General features: G+C 48.9%; 1 protein-coding gene across 1 annotated transcript in view; it reads left to right on the top strand.

Annotated features, from left to right (window-relative positions):
* The first annotated feature begins 439 nt into the window (after nucleotides 1-439).
* SLC6A17 (solute carrier family 6 member 17) overlaps nucleotides 440-25,164 on the top strand; it is a 35,258-nt gene continuing 10,533 nt past the window's right edge. The window contains exons 1-5 of the mRNA XM_019014470.4: nucleotides 440-725; nucleotides 5,570-5,727; nucleotides 7,468-7,594; nucleotides 8,274-8,455; nucleotides 10,119-10,229. Of these exons, the coding sequence (XP_018870015.3) occupies nucleotides 440-725; nucleotides 5,570-5,727; nucleotides 7,468-7,594; nucleotides 8,274-8,455; nucleotides 10,119-10,229 (864 nt within the window). The remainder of the gene's footprint in view (nucleotides 726-5,569; nucleotides 5,728-7,467; nucleotides 7,595-8,273; nucleotides 8,456-10,118; nucleotides 10,230-25,164) is intronic.

Genomic DNA, 25,164 nt, shown 5'->3' with positions numbered 1-25,164 from the left:
GGCTGTATGGGCCTCCAAAGGGGCTTGAGCACTCTAAGCTCTGCAGTATGGAAGAGAGAAATGTCTTCACGGATAACGCTCTACTTGGGTTTGGAGTATGGCTTTGCCTATTTTGCCCCTTTAGGTTTACTTTTCAAATAATGCTCGGGTCAAGCCTCTGGAGAAACTGAGTCTGTAGGCCTTGAGCTCCTCACTGGGCAGCCCCTGATGGGGAGGGAGGGCAAGCTGAATATATGAGGCCCTTGACCTGCCTCAGAGTGTGATGGGGAGTTAATTTGGGTTGTGTCCACGTTGGGCTCCTCACCTTCCTGCTGTGGTCAGATAATCCTTTACTGCTCACCTGGTTTCCTAGGTCCCTGGATGAGAAGGAGCTGACAGCAGCTGAATTCCATCTTCTCTGTGTGCTGGGGAGCAGGGCTACACGGCCCAGGTGGCATCAATGCCGAAGAACAGCAAAGTGACCCAGCGTGAGCACAGCAGTGAGCATGTCACTGAGTCCGTGGCTGACCTGCTGGCCCTCGAGGAGCCTGTGGACTATAAGCAGAGTGTACTGAATGTGGCTGGTGAGGCAGGCGGCAAGCAGAAGGCGGTGGAGGAGGAGCTGGACGCAGAGGATCGGCCGGCCTGGAACAGTAAGCTGCAGTACATCCTGGCCCAGATTGGCTTCTCTGTGGGCCTCGGCAACATCTGGAGGTTCCCCTACCTGTGCCAGAAAAATGGAGGAGGTAAGAGACAGCTCTGCCTGCATCAGGGGTCCCCTGCAAATAGGCCAGGCTGAGGGGTAAAAAAGAACACCCCTTTGCTGAGGCAGAACTGGAGCCCTTGTAGGTTGGAGCTCAGGATTCCAGAGTAAGACAGCCCAGGAATAGCTATAATGATGGTTAGTAGCTACCAAGAGACTACAGGACATGATAAGAAAGTGGGCTCTGGCCCCAGACTGCCTGGGTTCAGATTCCAGCCCTGCCAATCAACTTTGGGACCTACTACAAATTGCTTAACCTCTCTGTGCCTCATCTGTAAAATGAGAATAATAGTAGCTCCTGCCTCATAGGATAGTTGGGAAGATTAAATGAGCTTTACATGCAGAATGGGCAACACGCTACCTGACACGGTAAGGAGCACCTGTTGGCCATTATTACTAAATGCTTATGAGGTACTAGGCACTGTTCTAAGGGCTTAATGGATATTAGGGCTAAGTGCCTGAAACTGCTGATATTTGAGCATCTTAGAACAACCAAAGCACCAATTTTATGTGATGCAACCATCGAATCCTCCCAACAGCCTTATATGAAGGAGTTGTTATCATCCTTATTTTACAGACTACAATACTGAGGCACAAATTGGTTAGATAACTTGTTCAAGGTTGTGGGTGATCAAGGTTACAGCTAGTGATAAAGTCAGGATTCACACCTGGACAGGCTTGCCCAGAGCCTGGGCACTTAGCCTCCACACCTACTGCCTCCGGGTAGGAGGAGCCTTCACACTGACCCCTAGGCTTGAATCCCTCTTGAGGACGTTGCCCCTGGTATCAAACCACTACCACCACTTCCAGCCCCCAGGAATTGTCCAAAGGCAGCTTTCCCTGAAACCAGAGATCAACTAACTAAAAATAAAGAAAACCCCAATAGGCTGGAAACAAAGAGATTTGCAAGCCCAGACCTCTGGTCCTGGGAAAGTCAACTAGCAAGAGCTCTTGAGCTCCTGAGTCCCTGTGCATGGCATGGCATGCTCCAGCCTGTTGGGTGGTGCCAGCTGGGCAGGCATTTTACCCCAGTCCTTCCTTCCTTGCTTGTGGAACTCTTGCCATGTAACCTTTTCCAAAGACGCAATCCCCTCTCCAGGATGCATCTTTCCCTAGTTTAGAAGGCCACATTTGGCTGGGAGGCTTCTCCTTTCCAGTTTCTTTTGAAGGGCAGGGAGTGAGAATGCCCACCTGAACTCTTGTGATTGAATTAGGCCAAAGGCTTCCATCTTTCCCCCATAGCATGTTATATAAGCTGCATGGTCTCCTTGCTTGAAAGATCTTTTTCACTTTTTAATAAGTAACTGTCAATCAGAGCTTGTGGCCTGCATGGCATGGTAACTGAGTTGATGTAAGACTAGCCCAAAGCAAAGATGTACAAGTATATGGTTTCTTTATGCCCTGTGAGATGTTGAGAAGAGCTCCAAGGCAACCAAAATGACTTCAAAGGACATGTGGCATTGGAGGACTTAGCTGGGAACTTCTAACCTTGTTCTTTCTAGCTTAGATGATCAGTTCTGCCTGGGCACTTGGTGATGAATTACAGAATCCCTTTCTATGCCACACACAAGCACTCACACCCAGGGCAGTGTTCTTGCCACAGTCTGATTGTTCACAATGACACCGATCACCATGGCACCAGACATAAAGAACTACCCTAGAGGAAAAGCATTGTCAACTCTCAGAATTCTGAGCTTTCCATTCCACATTCCTGCCTTCCTTTTTCTATCTTCTCTGATTCCTGCAATCCCTTTTTATCTCTACCTTTAACTGCCCGGTATTTTTACAGGTTTTTCTTTGTTTGTTTTTTGAGACAGACCCTATATCAAGTTGTCTTAAATATTTTTTAGGAGGAGGCAAATTATCACAGGAAGGAGACAGCTGTTTGGTCTGAGAGTTGAGTCTGTGCTTTTGAGCCGTAGTCGATGTAATCAAACTTTGCATAGTTCTGGACAGAAACTCTGGAACACTCTCCTTAGCTCCACGAAATGTTGACATCTTCCTAGTTTGCTTTTTCTTCTGTTTATTTTTATGAGGAAAAGGCAAATGTTCAACCAGTGCTTACTATGGGTAAGCCACTCATTCAATCTTTGCAACAGCCCTGTGTGATAGGTGTTGGGTCAAAGCTTATGAAATGGCCATTTTTGTAAGTCAAAAATGGTCAAATATCAGCAATTTTATACGTAACGTTTTCATCCTCTTTACCCAGATGAGAAAACCAGCAGCAGAGAGAGATCAAATAATTTTCCCAAAGTCACACAGCTAGTAAGTCATTAAAACCAGGAGGTCTGACTTCAGGACCTGGCTCTTACCGCCAAGATGGTCTTTTAAACCCCAGGAATAACCTCGGGGTTTGCCAGAAGTAAGGCTTAGAATACTGACCGAGGCATAGATGATTAGAGATCCAGAAGGCCTCAGAGATCCTGGATCCTGGCCCTGTCCTGATAAATCTCCTAACATCCTGAACAGTGCTCCCCACTATTCGGATGAACAACTTTAGGCTCCTGAAAGCTGTTAAAACATAAAAGGAAATCCAGTTGTGTCCCCAAGTTGTATTTTCTAAGGCGGAAGAGGATGCTGTTGCATTTTCAAGTGATTGCAACAAAGGTTGATAAGAAAAAATACCTCTTATTAACCACAAATTCTGCCTATCTTGACCGCGGCCCCCTGAGCACTCTGGTTAGTTTAGGCCTTGGTGTGGTAGAGAGACCTGCAGTCACTTCAGGGCCTGGCGGCCTGCCTGAGGTGGACAGAGCCTGGATGTTGAGGGGCCAGTACCTTGTCTTTGCACTCCCACCCCTGTCACTCTTTGGCGGCAGTTACCTGGAGGCTTTCCCTGGTTCTTTGGGGAGAAAAAAGAGGCATCCATAGAAGGTGCCAACCCACTTTGCAGACACCCTGAAACTCACATCCCTGCACATCTTGCCCCACCCGGAACACTGGGGCGAAATACAAAACCAGTGAGGCTGGCTGGGCGCAGTGGTTCACGCCTGTAATCCCAGCACTTTGGGAGGCTGAGGTGGGCGGATCACGAGGTCAGGAGATCGAGACCATCCTGGCTAACATGGTGAAACCCCGTCTCTACTAAAAATACAAAAAATTAGCCGGGTGTGGTGGCGGGCGCCTGTAGACCCAGCTACTTGAGAGGCTGAGGCAGGAGAATGGTGTGAACCCGGGAGGCGGAGCTTGCGGTGAGCCGAGATAGCGCCGCTGCCCTCCAGCCTGGGCAACAGAGCGAGACTCCCTCTCAAAATAAAAACGAAAAACCTGTGAGGCTGTCTCCCTTTGCCTTCCTGCAGCAGATCACTTAGCTTCTTTTCCATTTCCCCACACCCAAAACCAAGAGACGGAGTTAAAGACAGACCCAGGGGTCTAAGCATGTGGCCCTTTGGGCCCTCTCTCCTTTGAGCACCATGATGGGGCTGCTTGTTAGTGACGAGTTGAATGTATGTGTGCATGTGTGAATCTAGTGAGTTAGATGCTGTCGTATAAAGCTCGGTGGGTTGCCTCCCTGGTGGGCTTTCCTGACTAGCTCCATTGGACCCTGGCCCCTTCCTCAGCATGTATGTGCATGGTTGGCCTGTGTGACTAGTCTGTGGGGTGTGTGTGTGTGTGTGTGTGTGTGTGTGTGTGTATACACATGCATGCTCATATTGCTCACGTGACTCTGCCTGCCTCCCCAGCAGATCGTGAACTGTTCTAGGATGGTGTCTGTGCCTTCTGTTACTCCACTGTCCCCCCGCTGCCTGTGCAAGGCTCAGAGTGGACCTGCAGTAAATAGCTGATTGTTGCCAAATGCCAGAATTTGTGCCTAGGAGATGGCTGATTGCCAGTGTTCATTGGCAGATGGGGCACACGTTGGTGAACATGTGGGATGTTATGTTATGGGGGCAGAGCAGTGTAGCTGGGGGCTTCTGGAGGCTCTCTACTGGCAAGGCTTAGTCAGAGGGTGCTGGGTGACCATCAGGGCTGTGGTGACTGGGGCTGGCCTGACAGTGTTTGACAGACAGGCAGGGCCTTGCTAACAGGACTAGGTTGTTGGCACAGCTCTCAGCGGGGTGCACTCATCTGTGTCCAGACATGGTTTTAATTCTCCTGCTAAATGCCCTGTCACTTGGAATTGAGATTGTTTCTGCAGTGAGGCCCAGGACAGTGAGATTAATTTATCATCTGGAATCTTTAGTGAGACCCATTCTATCCTTTATGATCCTCCTGGCTATGCTTTCCTGAACTGCTAATTTCTCTCCCGTTCCTCTCAATTAGCTGTAGATTAATGGCAAAGCTGGTCAGACCCCCTCTCCCTGGAGAGCTTCCAAGCTCTGCTTCCCTGGAGCTGCCCAGTCTGCTGTGTCAGCGTCTGGTTCAGACTCTGGGAAGGCTGCACCCGGTGTCTGTGCATCTGGGGGTGAGTAAGCCCCCATGCCATCTGGGGCTGCTTCTCTGTGGTCAGGAGGGGGTGTGAACAGGTGTCCACGGAGCGCCTCATGAGGTGAGTGTGTCTGTTGCGTGTGGTTTGACATGTGGATTCTGGAGAGGCAGTGCAATGTCTGTCTGTTTCTGAACCTAGCCTTGTGAGTTGACATACATACACTTCCTCCCTTAGTGTTTCGGGTCATCGGAGTCAAGGGGGAGAAGGAGGGTCTGGGTGGGCTGCTGTGTGGTAGGCCGCACGTATGGCCACATCATTCATGGAGGAGCACCGGGACTGGTGACAATTTGCGGATAACCAGAGATGTGGCTGAGACTGGAGGACATGGCTGCGGCCCCTTCCCTCACTCTGCTGCTGTGCTCCAGAGCCCCTCTGCCATCCCTCTGCTCTCCCCACAGGTGCTTACCTGGTGCCCTACCTGGTGCTGCTGATCATCATCGGGATCCCCCTCTTCTTCCTGGAGCTGGCTGTGGGTCAGAGGATCCGCCGCGGCAGCATCGGTGTGTGGCACTATATATGTCCCCGCCTGGGGGGCATCGGCTTCTCCAGCTGCATAGTGAGTCAAGGGCTGGGGCAGGCACTGAGTGGGAGGCAGGGGGCTGCTCCTGGGCATTGGAGACAAGGTCACCGAGTTTCCAGGCCAGAGTCCTACGTCAGGACAAGGGCAGGGAGGGGGATCCCCAACATGGGAATTACTCACAGCTGGGGTTCCAGGACCCCAGTCACCGTGTTTCCTAAACTGAGAGTCGACCACGTTGCCTGAAACAGCATGGAAGATTTGCCATTGGTGCTAAGGAGGAAAAGCTGGGTCATATTCACATGGGGCCACCTGGGACAGCTCAGCCAGAGTTCTCTGGGAACATATGGACTAGCCCAGATGCCCTTCTCTGCTTACCAGTCCCTCAGCTCCCCATGAGGGAGGTCCCTCCTCTTTCCTTGGTCAAAGAATATTTTAAGCAGGCAAGCAGGGAGCTCAGGAAAAGGCAGGCCTGGGGCTCAGGGTCTCCTTGCCATTTTGCTGTGCCAAAGGGCAGAGTTGGAGAACTTACACAGGAAACTTAAGGTCAACCCAAGGTGGGTGAGGCTTTGGAACAGTGAGAGACAGGGAGATGCCAGTGGCCCTGGATGGAGAATTTTGTGAGGTCTCCAGGCTCATCCACAAGGCTACAGATGAGAACCTGCTCAGAGCTCTACGTGAGCAGCATCCCTTAAGGGCAAAGCCTACAGGGGCCCATGCTCACTGCTCACACCTGGGATAAAGACTGGAATGAACTTCTGGAAGGGACTAAGGATTCCGCCAGGCCTGGCAGTAGGGCCAGCCCAAACTTGCCTCAGGCAGAGACTGGGAGAGGGCCTATTGCAGCCCCCTGCTCTCACGTCAGCCATCAGCTTTGCACTGGCCAATGCCGTGTATTCTGCTGGGGCTGGCTGTGTGCTGATACACAGGAGTGTGTGTATGGTCTCCCACTTGGACTGAAAGCACCCAAGTAAAAGAAGTGGGTGTCTCACTCTGTCTATGCTCCCAGAAAGTTCTGCTGTATGAGCAGCTGCTCCTGCACACATGTGCTCAGGTGAGACTGATGAAGCAAGTGGCCCTCAGCTCTCACACTGACGCCAGTCTCACTGATGCAGGAGACAGCCAGGCCTCTGGAAGGGACCACCCTGTGTCCAGAGTGGATGCAGCAGCTCCCTGCCCATAGAAACATTGCTTTCAAAGAAGCCCCTTGGACCCTCAGGCAGAGTCCATGCACTCCTATTTTAAATAAAATTCTACCAATGTTAGTTATTGTGTTTCCAAGAAATGACAAGTGCCATCTTTCTAGAGGCAGGCTGCTAACATGCCTGAGAGAGTAGAATCCACAAGAAACACCCACAAAGTCTCTAAAAGCACAGCAGTCTGGGTCTGTTTACTATAGGGGCCAAAGCTGTGCATGCCTTCACGGTCCTGGAGGGCATCTCTGTCATTACAATCCCCAGTCATCAGGAAATGAGGAGGAGAAAGTACTTCAAGTATCTTAGAAGAATTTCAAACTGGAAAGGATTAACATTTTAAGAGTTTGTTGCTTAAAAGAGAGAACTTTAACATCTGAAAAATTCCTTTGTGGATTTCCTGAATACCAGATGAATGGAGCGTGAGGGGAGCTCCTCCACGGCCCGCACCCCATCCCTCCTTGCCTCTCTTGAGGCTGTGCTGCTGTGTTTATGGCACTGCCGACGTGCTGGGCCTCCGGTGGAGCGTGGGGGCAGGGTGGAGTTGCCTGCAGCCTCAGTGACCCTGCAGTGGGCTTGTCCCCAGGTCTGTCTCTTTGTGGGGCTGTATTATAACGTGATCATCGGGTGGAGCATCTTCTATTTCTTCAAGTCCTTCCAGTACCCGCTGCCCTGGAGTGAATGTCCTGTCGTCAGGAATGGGAGCGTGGCAGGCAAGTATGGGGCCCAGCTGGGGATGCCAGCCAGCCCTGTCCCAGGAAGGGGTCTCACAGGCTTAGCGCACACATTTGGAATTTCAGACTTGTTGTGTCACCTTGGATAAGTCACTTAACATCTCTGATCCTCATTTCCCCTTCCCCAGTGGGAATGGTCTCTTTTCCAGCCTATTTCTGACAGGATTGAATAAGACAGTGAGTGTAGGTAAAACTCTGGAAAGTGTGACTTTAATTGTTATTACTCACCCTGTTATTCCACTTCACAGATGAGGAGACTGAGGCCCAGAAGTGACTTTCCCATGTTCACACCACTCATCTAACCAATGATCTGGGATGAGAATCCAGGTCTCTAGCTCCCAGCTCAGGACCTTCCCCAAGGAACTTTAGGCCAATTCAGCCTCACGTTTCCTCCCTTCCATAGAGCGACATGGGCAGCAGGAGGCATGGGTGGGAATCAGCCAGGCTGGTGTGTCCTGAAGCCTCCCAGACCCCAGTGGGAGCCTAGGATTCCTCAGGGTCTGCCAGATCCCGGCTAACCCAAGATGAGCACAGACCCTCCCAGCTGCCCACCCTCAGCAGCTCCCTCACCCACTGCTGCCCTGAGTGGGGGTCCAGCAGAGGAAGTGAGCCCATAGGCCCCGCCACTGAGGCCCTGTGACCTTTGCTGCTATTTCAGTGGTGGAGGCAGAGTGTGAAAAGAGCTCAGCCACTACCTACTTCTGGTACCGAGAGGCCTTGGACATCTCTGACTCCATCTCGGAGAGTGGGGGCCTCAACTGGAAGATGACCCTGTGCCTCCTCGTGGCCTGGAGCATCGTGGGGATGGCTGTCGTTAAAGGCATCCAGTCCTCGGGGAAGGTGAGTGCCGAGGGGGGCACCCAGGACCCAAATGGGGAACAGCAGAAAGGCACAGAGGGCACAGGGCTAAGAATTCCAGGCTGCCCTTTGCAGGGTCTTCTGGGTGGATAACACAGGCCCCCAGAGGAGGGTGTGGAAGTATCATTCCTATAGTATTGCTCACCATGGACAGCCTACCCGGAATGGAATAGCTGGAAAATCATTGCCCTGGACCCCAGCCGCTTCCATGCTCAGATAACTCAGTCCTGCTCTAATGCAAACATTAGAGAGGAGGAAAACTAGAAGTATTGACCCAGGGACGTCTGTCTAGATTCTAGACCCTCAGGTTCCCAGGAGCAAAAGCCCTAGAAGAGCCTGCTTTGAGCAGTTCTTGGTGAAAACCAGCAGCTTGCCATGCCTACAGCTAAAGGGCCCTTTGAGCAGGTAGGCTCTATGAGTGAAGGGGGCCTTGGAGGCCTCAGGGGGCAGCTCCATAGCAGTCTCTGAGGGGTAGGCCAGCCAAGCCCCACACCTCTTCCCAGCATTTCAGATCCCCTTTAAATAAGGGCCCTTTCTTACTTGTCACATATCAGTATTCATGGGCTGCCAGGGATGAGAAGGATTGGATTAGAGATCCTGTATCCCAGACTACTCATTTTACTGATGAAGAAAGTGAGGCCCAGAGAGGGGAAAGCACCTCAGCTAACATCACGCAGCCAGTCAGTCTCAGAGCTGCAACTAGAACCCTGGCTGTCTGAGGCTTCAGGTTCTTTTCCAGATTTGATGAGCAAGGAAGCTAAGCTCTAGAAAGGTAGAGTGACCCCAGCCTCTTCCCTTTCCAGAGGCTGAAATAGTAGCTGATGCTTCGTGGCACTTCTCAGGTACTGCCACCTGTATGAACGCATTTGGTCCACAACAACGTTATGAGTTAGGGATGATTACACCCATTTTAGAGAAGAGGAGACGGAGGCTCATGGAGGTTAAATGAAATGCCTGAGGCCACATGTTGGTAAGTGGTAGAGCCAGGGTTAGAACTCAGGCAGCCTAACACCAGACTTGCATTCTCTTAGCCTTTACACCACCCTGCCCAAACAGCCCTCTTCCTTTATTTCAGTGCAGCAAACATTTTGTGAGCATCTCTTGTGTGAGGCCATGTACCACGCACGCAGGGATATAGACATGTGCGAGAAATGCTGTGGTAGAGAAGAGCACACGATTCATCCTCACAAGGGGCTAGGGACTTCTTCAGATGTCTTCTGTTTGGGAGCCGTGTCTATAACCTCCTGAAGGTCTTCCATCAAAGGAGCTCTAAGGACAGGGGAGATCCTTAGGGGGCCCACTGGGGGAATGAGACATGGGAGAATGAGGAGGGGACAGCAAAGGACTCCCTTACCCCCTTGGCAGCCCTCTGGGGTGAGGAGGCTGTTAGCTCAGCCCCAGAAGCTCTGGAAGGGAGAAAACCAACCCCAGGCACAGCCATGCAGACTCCAGCTTGTCCTGTTCCTGCTTCTGCCTTGGCTCCGTGCCAGATGTGTGGCAGTTTTGGCCCTCTGCCCAGGGGTTCCAGGGCTCTGCTTTCTGCTGCCATCAGGGGTGGCTCATGTGCCCCAAATGTGAGCAGGGATGGGGGGTGCCAGCTGCAGGAAGGGCTCTGCCTGATGGGGGTTCCCTGTCCTCTCTGCAGGTGATGTATTTCAGCTCCCTCTTCCCCTACGTGGTGCTGGCCTGCTTCCTGGTCCGGGGGCTGTTGCTGCGAGGGGCAGTTGATGGCATCCTACACATGTTCACTCCCAAGGTAAGGGTTTGGGGCTCCCACATGCCAGGGAACAGCAACAGGTCTACTGGGCCTGGTCAGCTTCCTGCAATTTCATGGAATTTAATGCACTCCGAACACCTGCTATGTGTTGGGTATTGTACCAGGCCCTGGAGAGATGCACAGGGAAGGGGGCATGGGCCCTGCCCTCCAGGTTCCAAGGAGAGGCATGTCACATCAATTTGGGTGAAATTAGAAAAAGCTTCAGAGAGGAGGTAACATCTGAAAGAGCCTTAGGGAGCAGGTAGGATTGCAGTGAGCTGCCATAGGACATTATAATCAAAGGGAACTGCATGAGCAAGGGTGTGGGAAAACACTGGGCGTGCTTGAGGCAACAGTGGGAAGTCAGGTTTAGCTAGGGTATGAGAGCAGGGAGCTTCATTCATTCATTCATTCATGGGGGCTTTCATTGTGTGGCAGCAGGAACCAAGAAGATGCCTAAGAGAAGAAAGCTCCTGGGAATCTCCCCTTGTACCCAAATCAGAGGAAAGAAGTTACTATTTTATTAAAGATAATAGACTACATGAGTGGTGACTTTAACCTTACCAAAGCCATTCACACTTCCTTTTAATTCTCTCAATAGCCTGGGGAGCAAGATGAGCAGGATCACTGTTCACATTTCACAAAGGGTGCAGCAGAGGCACGGGCATCCTGAAGATGTATACCCAGGTTCCCTAAAGACGGTCTGTCTCCACCCATGGCCTTGCCTCTCTATGACCCTTCAGACCACTGGGCACAACTGGCATGCCTCAGTCCATGGAGGACTAAAAGATTTTCAAATGCAGATTGGCACTCCCTCTAAGTTGCTCCAAGCCCTGTACATCAGAAACCCCAGCTGGTCAGGCTGAGAGTCCATCTCTAAATGCCAGCTGATCAGTAGCAACCAGCAGGGACCTGGTGAGACTATAGCCCATGGGCACAGGGTCAGAGCTCCGTCAGGCCAGCTTGAAGGCCTCAGTGTTCATTGGTGCCACCTTGCACATGCGTGTACACACACACACCCCTTTACACAAACAGTTCGTGCAGGATGACACAGGAAGAAGAACCCAGATCTGATAGGGTTGGAAATCCCTGTAGGCTCCTGATGTCTCAGGGGTAGTGCTGGCTAGGGCACACGCCACTCCGTAGTCACCAGACAGTGCCTAAATGGTCCCTCAGTGTTCTTGGATATAACATCAGAGGTTTACACGTGACCAACTTCAAAGGTCCACTTTATGAAGCACTTAATGAATCTCCTGAGGCATGAATGTGAATCCTGAGCCATGTGGCTGGCCGTAGGGTTGTTGTAAACACATGATATCTGACAAAGAAAAAATAAAAACCTGGTTTCTTTGGGAGAAAATAGCCATGAAAAGAAAGCCAACTGTTTTTAGCAAATTACAACTGTATCTCTAGAACCATGATCAGTCTAAAATGTTCACTTCAGTTTTCCAATTCTACTTTACTAAACTTTAGGAGGAAATTATATGCTCTGGTGTTGTTCCTAAGTGTGGACTTTCACAGAGGTCTGCAGATGGGCTCCTCAATGGTGTTAAGGGCCCCCTGTATGTAACTCTAGGAGCAAGAGGAACAGATTCACAGGAGCAGCTGCTGGTCCCAACACACACAATACTGCTCCCCGCTGGATTCAGACACACTTTAAATTATCTCTTTAATTGTGAAATATCTCAGGCATATAAACACATATCTAATAATAGAATAAAAATTCTTAGGAAATAAAATATTACAGATGCCATTAAAGTGCCAGCGTAGCCCTCCCTGATCCCATTCCCTTCCCTTCCCAAAGATAGCAACTGTCTTATTCCATTCCTGCTGCTACAACAAAAATTCCTTAGACTGGATAATTTATAAACAATTGAAATTTATTGCTCACAGTTCTGGAGGCTGGGAAGTCCAAGATCAAGGCACCCAGCTTCAGTATCTAGTGAGGACTCTCTGCTCCAAAGATGGTGCTTTCTCACTGCATCCTCACATGGCAGAAGTTCAAGGGAGCTCACTTGAGCCTCTTTTTATAGGGGCGCTAATCCCGTCAGGGCTCCACCGTCATGACCTAATCACCTCCCAAAGACCCCCACCTCTTAATCTGTCACATTGAGTATTAGGTTCTGTCATGGGAATTTTGAAGGGATACTAACATCCAGATTATAGCAACCACTATCCTGAATTTGGGATTTGTCTTGATCATACATTCTTTGAAATTTGTTATACATATATGTGTATCCATAAACAATGTTTAGCATTTCTGCATACCTTTAACCTTTACATAAATGACATCATATTATATGTATTCTGCAACTTGCTTTTATTTTTGCTTAACATGATTTTCTAAGATTTACCAATTTTGGTGTATAGCTCTAGTGCATCAGTTTTCATGGATGCATAGTATTTCGCTGTAGGACTAAACTGAAATGTATTTATTCATTCTCTGGTAAATGATCATTTAAGTTGTTTCCAGTTTTCACCATTGCTAATAATGTTACAATAAACACTACGCAGGTCTTCATGCATACATGTTTCTCTAGGGTATCTATGTTTAGGAATGGAATTGCTGTCTCAAAGGGTATGCGTGTCTTCAGTCTTATTCAATGTTGACTAAATTGCACTCCCAAATGGTTGTATCTGCTAACACTCCCACAAGTTGTACATGAAAATCCCAGTTGTTCCACATTTGTCAGTCTTCAATTTTTGCCAATTAGGTGGATGCAAAATGGTTTATGTACACTTTGAGCAGTAGGGGGTGCTTCTTTCCTTCCTTCTTCCTTTCCCTTCCCCTTCCCCTCCCCTCCCCTCCCCTCCCCTTCCTTTCTTTTTTGAGGCGGAGTTTCACTCTCGTTGCCCAGTCTGAAGTGCAATGGCACGATCTCAGCTCACCACAACGTCCACCTCCCGGGTTCAAGCTATTCTTCTACCTCAGCCTCCCGAGTAGCTGGGATGACAGGCATGCGCCACCACACCTGAGTAATTTTGTATTTTTAGTAGAGACAGGGTTTCTCCATGTTGGTCAGGCTGGTCTCGAACTCCCGACCTCAGATGATCCGCCCGCCTTGGCCTCCCAAAGTGTTGGGATTACAGGCGTGAGCCACTGCGCCTGGCCTTGGGGTGCTTCTTTCTAAAACAGTTTCCTGGATGTTCAGGAAACCATGTGAATCCACTTTGGCATTTGCAGAGGCCAGGGTCTTCATGAGACTTTAAAAAATCAAATCCAGGAGCCAGGCACGGTGGCGTGTGCCTGTAATTTCAGCTACTTGGGAGGCTGAGGTGGGAGGATCCCTTGAGTCTAAGAGTTAGATACCAGCCTGAGTAACAATAGTGAAACCCCATCTCCAAAAAATAATTAATTAATTAAAAATCAACATAAAAATAAAGTGACTCTCCCGAAGCTACACAGCTGGCAAGAAGCAGAGGCAAACCTGAACTCATGTCCACAGACTCTACATCCCATGCTCTCCAGCTGATAAACTGGCTTCATGAAAATTGGTGGCTGAAGGCCAGGTGGCAAGAGTGGAGGGTTAAATAGAAACGTCCCCTACCTTACAATTTCATCTAAAATCATTCCTTCTTATATTCCTGGGAATGGCTAAAAACAAACCCACATTTTGGGGGATGGGCAGGAGAGGTTTTGCAGGAACAAAAACCCCAGCACACTACTGCTAATCTGCCTTTCCCCATCTCACACCCCATGGTTGAGCTGAGCTGGCTGAGAAGGAAGCTCTGGGGGGCTCCATCCAAGCCCCCTCAGGGAGTCAGGCAAGTGAGGCCAATGGTGATGGCTGGGGTGAGGTTCCTATTTACAAATCCCTCCAAGTCATTTGCAGAAAGGGTAGGCCAACTCTCAGAAACAATTGCCTGACAGTCTATATGTGGCAAACTACTGTTGCAGAGCTGTGACTGTTTTCAGCACAGGATTGGGGAGATATGAGGGGTCCTAGGAGCCATTTCAAGTTCTTGCCCTACAATGATGCTGTGAAGTACCAGGTCACTGCCCTAGCTGCCCGTGCTGTGCACTGCTCCATTCATATAGACTATAATATAAATGACATCCCCAGGGGTCATGCTGTTTGGTACCTCTGGCAGAGTCCAAGAATTTTTGGCCAGGGCATCTCAGAGCCCATGTGGGAGAAGCATAGGCTCTCCATAGATTGTGCTAAATGACCTGGAAGGCCTTCCCTTCCATAGAGCCTTCCAACATCAGAAATAATTCAGGCTATCGGACCTGGACTTTGCAGTCCATGTGTTCAAGCAGACAGTTACTGGGTATGATGAATGCAATGTGGCCAAGCTGCCATGATGACCCACTAGCGTCGTTGGTAGGACAGTAACTTGTGTTGACGGCTAACGAACTTCTTGAATTCCTCGGGCAGCTTTTCTGCTGATTACTTTCTTTCCATGTAGGTAAAAACCCAGGTCAGCATGGGCTATCTGCAATTAATCATGTGATTTGCTCGATATAAAGTGGTAGATTATGGTCGGATTTTTAACCACCAAAATGTTCAGAGAATGTTTATCCTCTGAACAATGTAAAATTACAACTGTTCATATCCTTCAGCCCAGCAATTTAACTTCTACATATTTGTCCTTCAGATGTACTCATACATAAGCAAAATGATCAGTGTACAATGTTGTTCATTACAGCATTTGTTTTAGTGGAAAAAGATTGAAAACAACCCAAATAACCATCATTCACTTATTCATTCAACAAAGGTTTGTTGAACACCTGTTACATGCACTGTTCCGAGTCACGGGATCCAGCAGTGAACAAAGCAGACAGACTTCCTGGTCCTCATGGAGCTTACGTTCTGGTGGAGGGAGACAGATGTTGTCAGATAATATAAGATAAAGAATTGTCATTAACTGTTGATGCCAAGGGGAAAAATAAAGCAGAGAAAGGAGGTTTAGGGCATTCGGGGAGAAGAGTTGCAATTACGGACAGTACCGTCAAGGAACGCCTTGCTGAGAAGTGACGTATGAATGAAGACCTGAAGGAGGCCAGGGAGCAGGCTATGTGGATATTTAGAAGTAATGCATTCCATCCTGAACAGAGGGAACAATGAGTGAAAAGGACTTGAGACTGGCTGTGGCTGGCATATTCAAAGAGGCCAGTGTGGCTCGAACAGGAGGGGGAAGAGGTAGGACGTATGGTCGGTAGTAATGTACAGCCGGATCATGAGGGTCCTGTGGTTAAGGTAAGAAGTTTGACATTTACTCTGGTGAAAAGGGAGCCATTGAGAGTTCTCAGCAGAGGAGTAGCATGATCTGACTTCTTAGGATGATCATTCTAAGCCTCTTAAGTGGCTTCTGTAGAAAATCTGAGGGAATAAGGACAGGACAGGGAGACCTGCCAGGAGGTCCTCCAGGTGAGAGATGACTGGGGTTTGAGCCCAGGTGATGGCAATGGGAGTGATGAGAGTTGGTTCGATGGAAGATACATTTCAGAAGCAGAGTCAAAAGGATTTGCTGTTGGATTGGTTGTGAGGTGTAAGAGGAAGAGAGGAGTCAAGGATGACTGTGGCCCTTTACATGAGCAGTTGGAAGGATGGAATTGACATTCATGGAGATGGGGAAGACAGTGGAGGGAACAGATTCGGTGGGGAACATCAAGAGTACTCTTTTGGACATGGCAGGCTTAAAATATCTAATAGATCTCCACATGGAGATGCTGAGGAGGCAGTTGGATGTATGGATCTAGAGGTCAGGTGTGGAGGTCTACATTTGAGAGTGTGGGATAACAGAGAGAATTTAAAGCCACAGACTGGTTCACAGTCACCTAGAGAATGAACAAAGACAGAGAAGAGAGCTGAGCACTGGGGCCCTGGTGTTTAGAGGCTGAGGGCGGGATAGCTGTGGGTGGGTGGTAGTGGGGAGGTCGAAGAATAGGAGCAGAGAGAGAGAGACAGTCAGGCCGACAGACAAACAGACATTGTAGACGCAGAGTGAAGAAAATGTTTTAAGAAAGAGGGAACAATCAGCCATGTCCAAAGCTGCTGAGAGGTCAGGTGATGAGGTCTAAGAATTGACCGAGGCACTTGGCAACAGAGGGGTCACTGGTGACCTCAACAAGAGCTACTTGGGTGGAGTGCTGAGGACAAATCTAATAATAATGGGTTGAAGGGAAAATGGGAGTGAGGAATTGGAGACAAGTAATAGATACCAGTTATTCTCAGGAGTTTTGCTATAGAGGAGCAGAGAAATGAGAAATGGGATGGTAACTGGAGAGGGTCATGGGGTCAAGGGTGTTATTTCACAATTTATATGATAAAAATAATCCATCGTACACCACTGGTGGGAATGTGAAATGGTATAATGGCTTTGGAAAACAGCCTGGCAGTTCCTCAAAAGGTTAAACAGAGTTAGCATATGACCCATTCCACTCCTAGGCACATATCCAAGAGAACTGAAAGCATGTTCACACAAAAACTTATACACAAATGTTCATAGCAGCATTGTGCATTATAGCCAAAAAGTAGAAACAACACAATGTCCATCAACTGATGAATACATTTTTAAAATGTGGTATATGCATACAGTGGGATATTATCCAGCCATAAAAAAGAATAAGGCAGTGATACACATTGCAACATGCAACTCCTGAAAACTTTAAGCAAAATGAAAGAAGCCAAACACAAAAGACCACACACGATATAAGTCCAATGATATGAAATGTCCAGAATAGGTGAATCCATAGAGAAAGAAGGTGGATTAGTGGTTAGTACTGGGCTTGTGGGGAGGTTGGGGGAGACATGGGGAATGACTCTATGTGTTTAGGTTTTCTTTTTGGGGTGATGAAGAGGTTTTAAAATTGAGTGTGGTAATAGTTACACAACAGTGTGATACGCTAAAAACGATTGAATTGTGCACTTAAAAATTTCAAAAAAGAGGAGGTAGTTTGTGTTATAGGAGAGGAGAAATAAGCAGGAGGGAGAGACCACAGTGCTCAGCTGGAAGAGTTGGTCTCAGCTAGGACCACACACAGTCCCCATAGTAGCAGGAGGGAAAGGCTGGGCCATGGCGCATGGACGCTGGCAGGTGAGATGCTGTGGGAAGGAGCTCTCTCCTGATTGTGTCATTTTTCGCAGTGAAGTAGGAGACAAGGTGATTGTCTGAGAGCAGGAAGGGAGGAGGAGGACTTGGAGTAGGGCTAAGGAGGAGTGAGTGTGAAGTAACTGTGTAAGAGATGGGAGAAATGTGTGGGCAGTGGCAGCATGAAGGGCCCCCTGGAGGCTAGGGGTCAGGAGTGTGCAGTGGACTCTCCAGCATGGAGATCGCCAACACTTCCGCAACTCCAAGATAGACAGTTTTTCACATTTGAACATCTCTGAAAGCACGCTGTTTCCAACGATCAGTGAGGCAATTATACAAGCCTGTTTTTTCTGTTTTTGTTTGTTTGTTTTGACGGAGTCTCGCTCTGTTGCCCAGGCCAGAGTGCAGTGGCACGATCTCGGCTCACTGCAACCTCCGCCTCCCGGGTTCAAACGATTCTCCTGCCTCAGCCTCCCAAGTAGCTGGGACTACAGGCATGTCCCACAATGCCCGGCTAATTTTTTGTATTTTTAGTAGGGGTTTCACCATGTTAGCTAGGATGGTCTCGATCTCCTGACCTTGTGATCCGCCCACCTCGGCCTCCCAAAGTGCTGGGATTATAGATGTGAGCCACTGCGCACGGCCCAGAAGCCCGTGTTTTACAATGGATGGTGCTTACTCTGTAGCAGGCACTTTTGTGTGCACTTTGCATATATTAACCCATTTAAACCTCCTAACAACCCTGGAGAGGTCGGTACTCTCATTATCACCACTGTGCAGATGGGAAAACTGAAGCACAGAAAGGGTGGATAACTGTAGGGAGGAGGTTATGAGTGGGCAAGAGCAGAAGGGGCAGTGTGCCAGGAGCTCTGGGACTCTGTGGGTTCCCAACTTAGCACGTTGAGGAAGTGCTGAGGCTGGGAGCAAGGGCAGTGGCCCCAGGAGTGTGGAGAGTTCCGTGACCACTCTGGTGTGGACAGTAGGGAAAAAGAGGAACACACCCACACATATTCACGTGTGTGTATGTATTTGTGTATGTAATGTGTGTGTGTGTGTATACTGCTGGTATATGCATAAAATATCACAGCGGGGTACACAGGAAACTGACATCATGGGTACATCTGGAGAAGAAGAACCAGGTGTTACAGGATACAGGGATGAGGAAAAGGAGACTGAGGGATCAGGGGTGTGCATCAACTCCTAGAGAAGAGAAGTGGGTTCTCTGCAAGTTCTGAAGGCCCAGGGGTGGAGGTTAGGGGTGGAGGTTAGGGGTGGAGCTTCTTGACTCCCACAGTTAGAGAGAGGGCTTCTCAGCAGGATGATGAAGGTGGCCCAGCCTCATTACCAGAGCGTGGGCTCTGGAGCCAGACGATCTGGTTCAGACTCTACCTCATCACTCAGCAGTTGTTGGGCAAGTTCCTTTGCCCTCAGGGTCTCAGTTTCCGCAATGGCAAGATGGGGTGGACAGTGGCACCTCCCCAATGGGGTTGTCGGGAAAGTGCTTAGGACTGCTCCTGGCAAGTGGAGAGCATGTGGTAAATGTTAGCTATTATTATCCTCGTCCCTTGTGAAGGTGACACTGTTCTTGGGCAGCGGGAGCCCAGTGCTCCAGTGCCATCTGGTGCTTCGTGGCCCCGGCTGGCTCCACACCAGCAGGTGCACAGCAGTGCTGAGAAGCAAGGTGTGTGCTCCTGTCACGCATGCGCTCAGGCTAGGGCTCAGCAGCTGCTTGTGGGCTAAAAAGCATCATCATGCCCACGAGTCAAACACCTTGATACACTTTGTTTCCCTGAGTGAGGAAGTAGTTCAGCCATCATGCTGAAGAATTGGCAGGAAGCTGTTCCTCTGTTTTAGAGCAGACACCCCGAGGAGGGGGCGAGCCTTCTTTTCTGAGGGAAAAGCCCATTGCCCATCCTCCTCTTGCAGTCACATCCTGATGCCTGGAAGGGGCGTGGGGTTTTCTGAGTCTGGCCGGGGGTTCATCCTCTGTTGTTGCTTGTTAGAATCATGCACCATCACCCCAGGAATCCTGGAAAGAGCCCCTTTAAATGCAAGGAACAATAAGCATTCTGTACTGAAGGTGCCAGGCTCAATTTACCCCCAGATTAGCACTGGGCATCTGTGGTCATCTCCATCAGCAAGAGTACCCCTCTGAGCTGCAGGCTGGAAGGGAGGGTGCCCAGGGACCACCTGCACCAGGCACTTTTCTCCTCAAAGTTCAAGTTCACCCTCAGATGCTTTCCTGGGCCCTATCAACGTCAGATTTGGTTCCATCAATTTGCTGGGTGATACGTATGTGGGTGATAGGTATTCATTACACTATCTTCTCTACCTTTGTACATTTTATGATAAATATTCCGTAATTTTTTTAGTGGAAAAAGAGCAATCTTAACAAACAAATTTTTGTTCTCTCCAAAGTTGTTGAATATTCCATCCTCCAAGAAATCTCCAAGCTATATAGGGCCAGCTCTGATCTGCAGTTTGGGATTGTGGTATCCTCCCAGGAGTGGCTGCCTCCATTTATGAAGTTTGACCCTGAAGTGTGACTAGGCTGAGGAATTTATTCACATCTTTATTTATCCTAAACCTTTTAGGTTTAGGCTGTGATGGAAATCTTAATGATGGTATGAATTTGGGTCTCACAGGTAGTCTGGACCTTTTTGTAAAAATGATTGACATAGATAAAAAAGGAAATAATTACCAAAAAAAAAAAAAAAAAAAGGAAAGAAAGAGAAGAGGAAAGGATAATAAAATGAAGCCAGTATTACAATAGCCATGTTTTAGAAAGTAGAAGTTTGAAGTCCTAAGATCATCCTCTTATTCTAGAAGACAGCATCTTAGCCCAAAAGGCTGGTACAACTTTGTAGCCCCTTGTCTGGTCCCTCCTGCTCAGCTCACAACTCATAGAAAAAGGTCAGCTTTTGTCTAGTCTCTCTCTCTCTTGCTCCCGACTCTTTCCTTCTCTCACACGTGCCAGCACTGTTCATACAAACAGGAGAGGAGATGGGCTCCGCCCCTAAGCACAAAGTGTTGAAAGGAAGACGAGACACATAAACTTGTGACGTGGGTATTGACAAGAGCTGTGAGAGCTCAAGGACCAGAGGCAATTAGGAAAAACTTTAAAGAAGAAATGATATTCATGGTGGGTTTTGAGAAATTTGTAGGAGTTTACAGAAAGTGAGTAGGAGGAAGGGAATTTCAGGAAAAAATTACAGCCTAGGCAAAGGCCAGAGGTGTGCTTTTGAAGAGGAGTAAGCTACCTGCATGTAGAATGTTCAGAACATAAAGGAATGGAAAAAGATTTTCTAGAAGACAGTGGGGAACCATCAGATATTTTTCAGCATGCAAGCGACGTGACCAGAGCTGTGTTCATCTTGTTAAAAAAACAAAAACAAAAACAAAAACAAAACCACTTCAGCTAGATTAAATGTAAAAGTTTAATTGAGCAACGAACAATTCGCGAATTGGGCAGCCTTCCAAGCCAGAGTAGGTTCAGAGACTCCAGTGCAGTCATGTGATGGAAGAAGATTTATGGACAGAAAAAGGAAAGTGACTTATGGAAGACGGAAGTGAGGTGCAGAAACAGCTGGATTGGTCACAGCTTGGCGTTTGCCTTATTTGAAGTTGGTTCGAGCAGTTGGCCACATTTGATTGGCCAAAACTCAGTTTGGCACAAGGGTAGGCTACAGTCTGTTTACACCTCCACTTCTTACAGTTCATGATGTACAGAGAAACCTTTAGGCCAAACTTAAAATATGTAAGGAGGCAGCTTTAGGCTAAACTTGATTTAATAATCTCAACATACCTTCTTTTAGAAAATTTCATAATTCTTCCTAGTTAGAACTCACCAAACTGCTCAGAGCCCTCCCATGAGGTGCTGGTTTCTAGCCTAGGAGAAGCGCCCAGGCTCCAGCAGACTGTGGTAGGGCTGTTGTGATTGACATTTGCGAATACCAGAGGAGGCCAGCCAGCATGCCTTCCAGGCGTAAGTCACCCTTATGCCCATTTCTGGAGCATTCTTGAAAAATTATTTTTCAAAAACTCACCCAAGAGATGGGAATTAACACAAGTCCTTTCCCAGTGGAACTATGATTGTTTTCTTCTCCTTTTCTATTCTCCAAATTTCTACTAGGCACAGTACAGGCCCCCATTTCCTTATCCACAATACCAAAATCCAAATAGCCATGAAAAACAAAAATTGGTTTGGTTTGGTTTTGATCCTCCAGAACTCACTTGGAAGCAAAATGACCTGCGCAGATGTGAGGCTATTTATAGTCTTTATTGATTCACTTGGTGTGAATATTCATATTTTGCTGCAGAAATACTAACGTGTTTGATTACAGGGTGCTGCCCCAGACCCCGCTGGGGGGGATATGTAATTAAGTAGCATATGCATCACATTACCTTTCTAAAATTAAATTAGAAACAAAAGCTTGTATTCCAAATCCAGTTAGCCCCCAGGGCTTTTAGATAAGGAACCGTGGGCCTGTATTACTTTTGTAAAGAAGGTAACATTTCATCTTACTTTAAAAACCAGACATCCGCCTATGCAAGGGGGTGGGCCCCCAGCAGTACAGGACAGCCCTGCCCTGTTTCTCTGGTCACCTGGCTCTCCCATGCTCCGCTGTGGCTATTTTAAACCCTTCCAATCCTTCACACCCTCTGACCTTCCTTCCGGCATACTCATCCCCAGCAGATGATTTTGCCTCCTGCTTTACAGGGAAAACAGAAGCTGCCAAGAAACTCCCTCAGACGACAGAGACAGAAACCGACCATAAAACCTGCCTGCAGCTGCCCCATCCTGTCCTCCCTCCCTCCTCTCTCAAATGAGCAGCCCAAGGGTGGTCCTATGGAGGACAGCTTCCCACCTCATCCCAATCCCTACCCTCCAGCTTTTCAAGACACTCCATTGAAAACAAAAACAAAAAAGAAATCAAGACAACATATAAAAATGCAACCCTTTGTTGATTTCATAGCCTTCTCCTGATACTGCCCTTCTCCTCCTGATCCGAGGCTTGCTTCTCCGAGGACCTGCTTACCCACATTGCCTCCATTTCCTCCCCTCTGCCTCTCTCTTTTCTTCACTTCCCCTGGCTTCTTGCCAGGAAGCAACTCCGAGGAAGCCTCTGAAGCCCGCTGCAGCCTCCTGCGTGGACTCCCTCAGGGTCTTTCACTGGCAGCACTGACCCTTCCTCCTCCAGGCTCTGGGTTTTCTTCTTGCTTCTGCTGCTTCTCCTTCTCTGACTCCCTTTCAGGAGACTCTCCCTCTTCCCTGCATTCAGTGTTGGAGACAGGAGCAGGCTTTTGCTTCTTATCCCTCTGTAACTACAGCCACAGCCTCAGCTCCTGCCAGCACACCTGCTACTCAGAAAGTCTATCTCCAGCTTGTCTCTCTCTGACTCCAGGCTCATCTGTCCAGCGGACCACTTGGCATTTCATTTTAGATGTCTTAAAGACACATTCAGCTCAACCTTTGTAGAGCTAATGTCCTGATCCTCCCTGCCCAACACCATCGACCTGTTCCTCTCCCGCTGTCCCCATCTCCACCTGCTCAGGTATGCAGGCCAGAGACATGGCCCTCACCTCAGCCTCTCCCTCTCCAGCATCTCCCATCTCCAGTCCATCCCGAAGGTCTCCTTGGTTTGTCCTGCGAAGATCTCTCCATTGGCACCACCCAGCCCCTTAGCAAAGACACTGTCCCCTCCAGCCTGGACCCCAGAAGCCGCTTCCTCGAAGGTCTGCTGCATCCACTTATTTCTTTTGGAATGCACATGATTGTGTCCCCACTTCTTTAAACCCCTCGGTGGCTTCTTGGGTTAGGTGCTTTCTTAGGGTGAAGACAGGATCTGTACAGGCCTTTGATCTAACTTCTCTCCTCTCCCAGCCCTACCTGTGCCACCCCCACCTCGCCCTCACTGCTTCAGCCACCCTGGCACCTTCCATTCCCTTTTACACACCATCCTCTGTCCTATCTCAGGACCTCTGTCCATGCTTCTTCCAGAATGCTCTTCCCTCCCCTTGTGGCCTCGCTTTCATCGGCTTTCAAATGTCAGCTTGAGGACCCCTTCCTCTGGGAAGCCTTGCCTGGCCTCCCAACTTGTTCAGATCCCCTTCTTATGGGCTCTCCAAGCACTGGGTGCCCAGCCTTCACAGTCCTTGTCACATTTGCAATTTAGCATTTGTTTGTGGGATCATTTGACCAATGTGTCTCTCTCCAGCTGGAATGTAAACTCGGAGAGCCTGATTGCTTCTATTCCCCATGGCCTCTGCATCGCCTAGCACCAGGCCTGGCCCACAGCAGGTGCTCAGAGATTGATGGATGAGTGGCTACATGTCATTGCCACAGGGAGGCCTTGACACCTTATATCTAATAAGTACACAGGGGTGGGCTGGGGAGAGGGTCTCCTCATAGATGCCAAGGGGCCCTTAGATCCTTAAGGCCTGGGTTCTGGGCTTTCTTGGTGGACTAAAGATGGTTTTACTTATTTTGTGCTGGATGGGGGACCTTAATCTCCCCTGGAGTACACATGCTGTCTGACCAGGCAGTCCTCCTGGGTCTCCATTTGTGCCCAGGCCCTGAAGCTCAAAGGCTCGACTACCATCCCCCACCTCTTTCCCCTCAGCATGGGGGTGCCGCCCTCAGCCTCACTGCTCTGCCAGCCCTCTGAGCTTGCCAACATCTCAGCTGTTGGAGTGCTGCCAGGAGTTGAGACATGCCTAGGAAGCTGCTGAGATGATGGCAGGTGGGCCCTGTGTCCTGGATGTTATTTAGGGCTGTGATATTAAAGACAGCTAAAGTCCAGACGGACCCTAAAGTCCAACACCTCACTGTTCAGGTGAGGACTTACCCACAGGTACTCAGAAGGGGCAGCCGGGCCAGGACCCACACAGGGCTTGTCACCACAGGGACGTGAACTCTCTTAATTGGCTCCTTGCCTCCTTAGTCTGTCTGGAGTGAGGTCACTTAGGTTCACCTCAGCAGCAAAGGTCTCAGGGGAAAATACTTTAAAGAGTATAGGTGATAGAAAAACTGAGTCAGGAGTTGGTGCTGGGGCCGGGGACAGGGGCCTGGCCCAGAGTATCTATATTTTAGTTATCACTCTGCCCTGACTAACCAGCTCCATTACCTTGAGCAAGTCATTTCATCTTTGGGGTCTCAGTTTACCCTTTAAAAACGTGAATAGTAATCCTTGCTTCCTGCACCCCCGCAAAACACAAAACACCCTGTCCTGACGAGGTCAGCCTCATTCTGTTGGGATTGAGTGCCACTATGTACAGGCATTACTTGTTGCTATACATTTGATCCTCACGTTCACCCCGAGACTCTATTACTATTCCCTTTTTTTCAGATGAGTAATCTGAAGCTCATAACACAGTCAGTGCCACTTACTGAAAGCTTCATAGCCATTTAAAGATGGGAGTCAGGATTTGGATCTGGATCTGTCTGAGACTCTAAAGCTCTGTGCTGGGTCCAAGGCTTGGTCCCTGCCTCAAGGAACAAACAATAAAAGGAAAATAGGTTGGAAAGGGGCTTTGGAAATTGCTCCATGCCATCCAAATGCTGTTGCAGTTCAGGCTCCTGTCAGGTGTGAGGGCAGATGGAAGCTTAGGCGGAGGCCCTTTCTCCAGGAATTGTCTAGGTTCTGTGCTTCAGGTTGGGTGGTGGTGGGGAAAAGCAGGTGGTTTGGGTTTTTTTTCCTTTCATGAGGTAGAGGAGTTTGAGGTGGAGAAGGCGTCAGGGAGATTCTGGTATTCTCAGTTTTCTTGTGCTGCTGTGCAAGCTGTTCACTGCAGGACTCCAGGAGGCACCTGTCACACTGTAGTCCAAGTGAATGGCACCCTCTAGAGCTGTGTACTACATGACCATATGTGATGGCCTTGACGATGTTCCTTAGTATGA

This window comes from Gorilla gorilla, chromosome 1 (genome assembly GCF_029281585.2).
Source record: "Gorilla gorilla gorilla isolate KB3781 chromosome 1, NHGRI_mGorGor1-v2.1_pri, whole genome shotgun sequence".
In the NCBI taxonomy this organism is placed as follows: domain Eukaryota; kingdom Metazoa; phylum Chordata; class Mammalia; order Primates; family Hominidae; genus Gorilla; species Gorilla gorilla.
The sequence above is the reverse complement of the archived record's forward strand: the minus strand, read 5'-3'. Positions and strand labels throughout refer to the sequence as shown.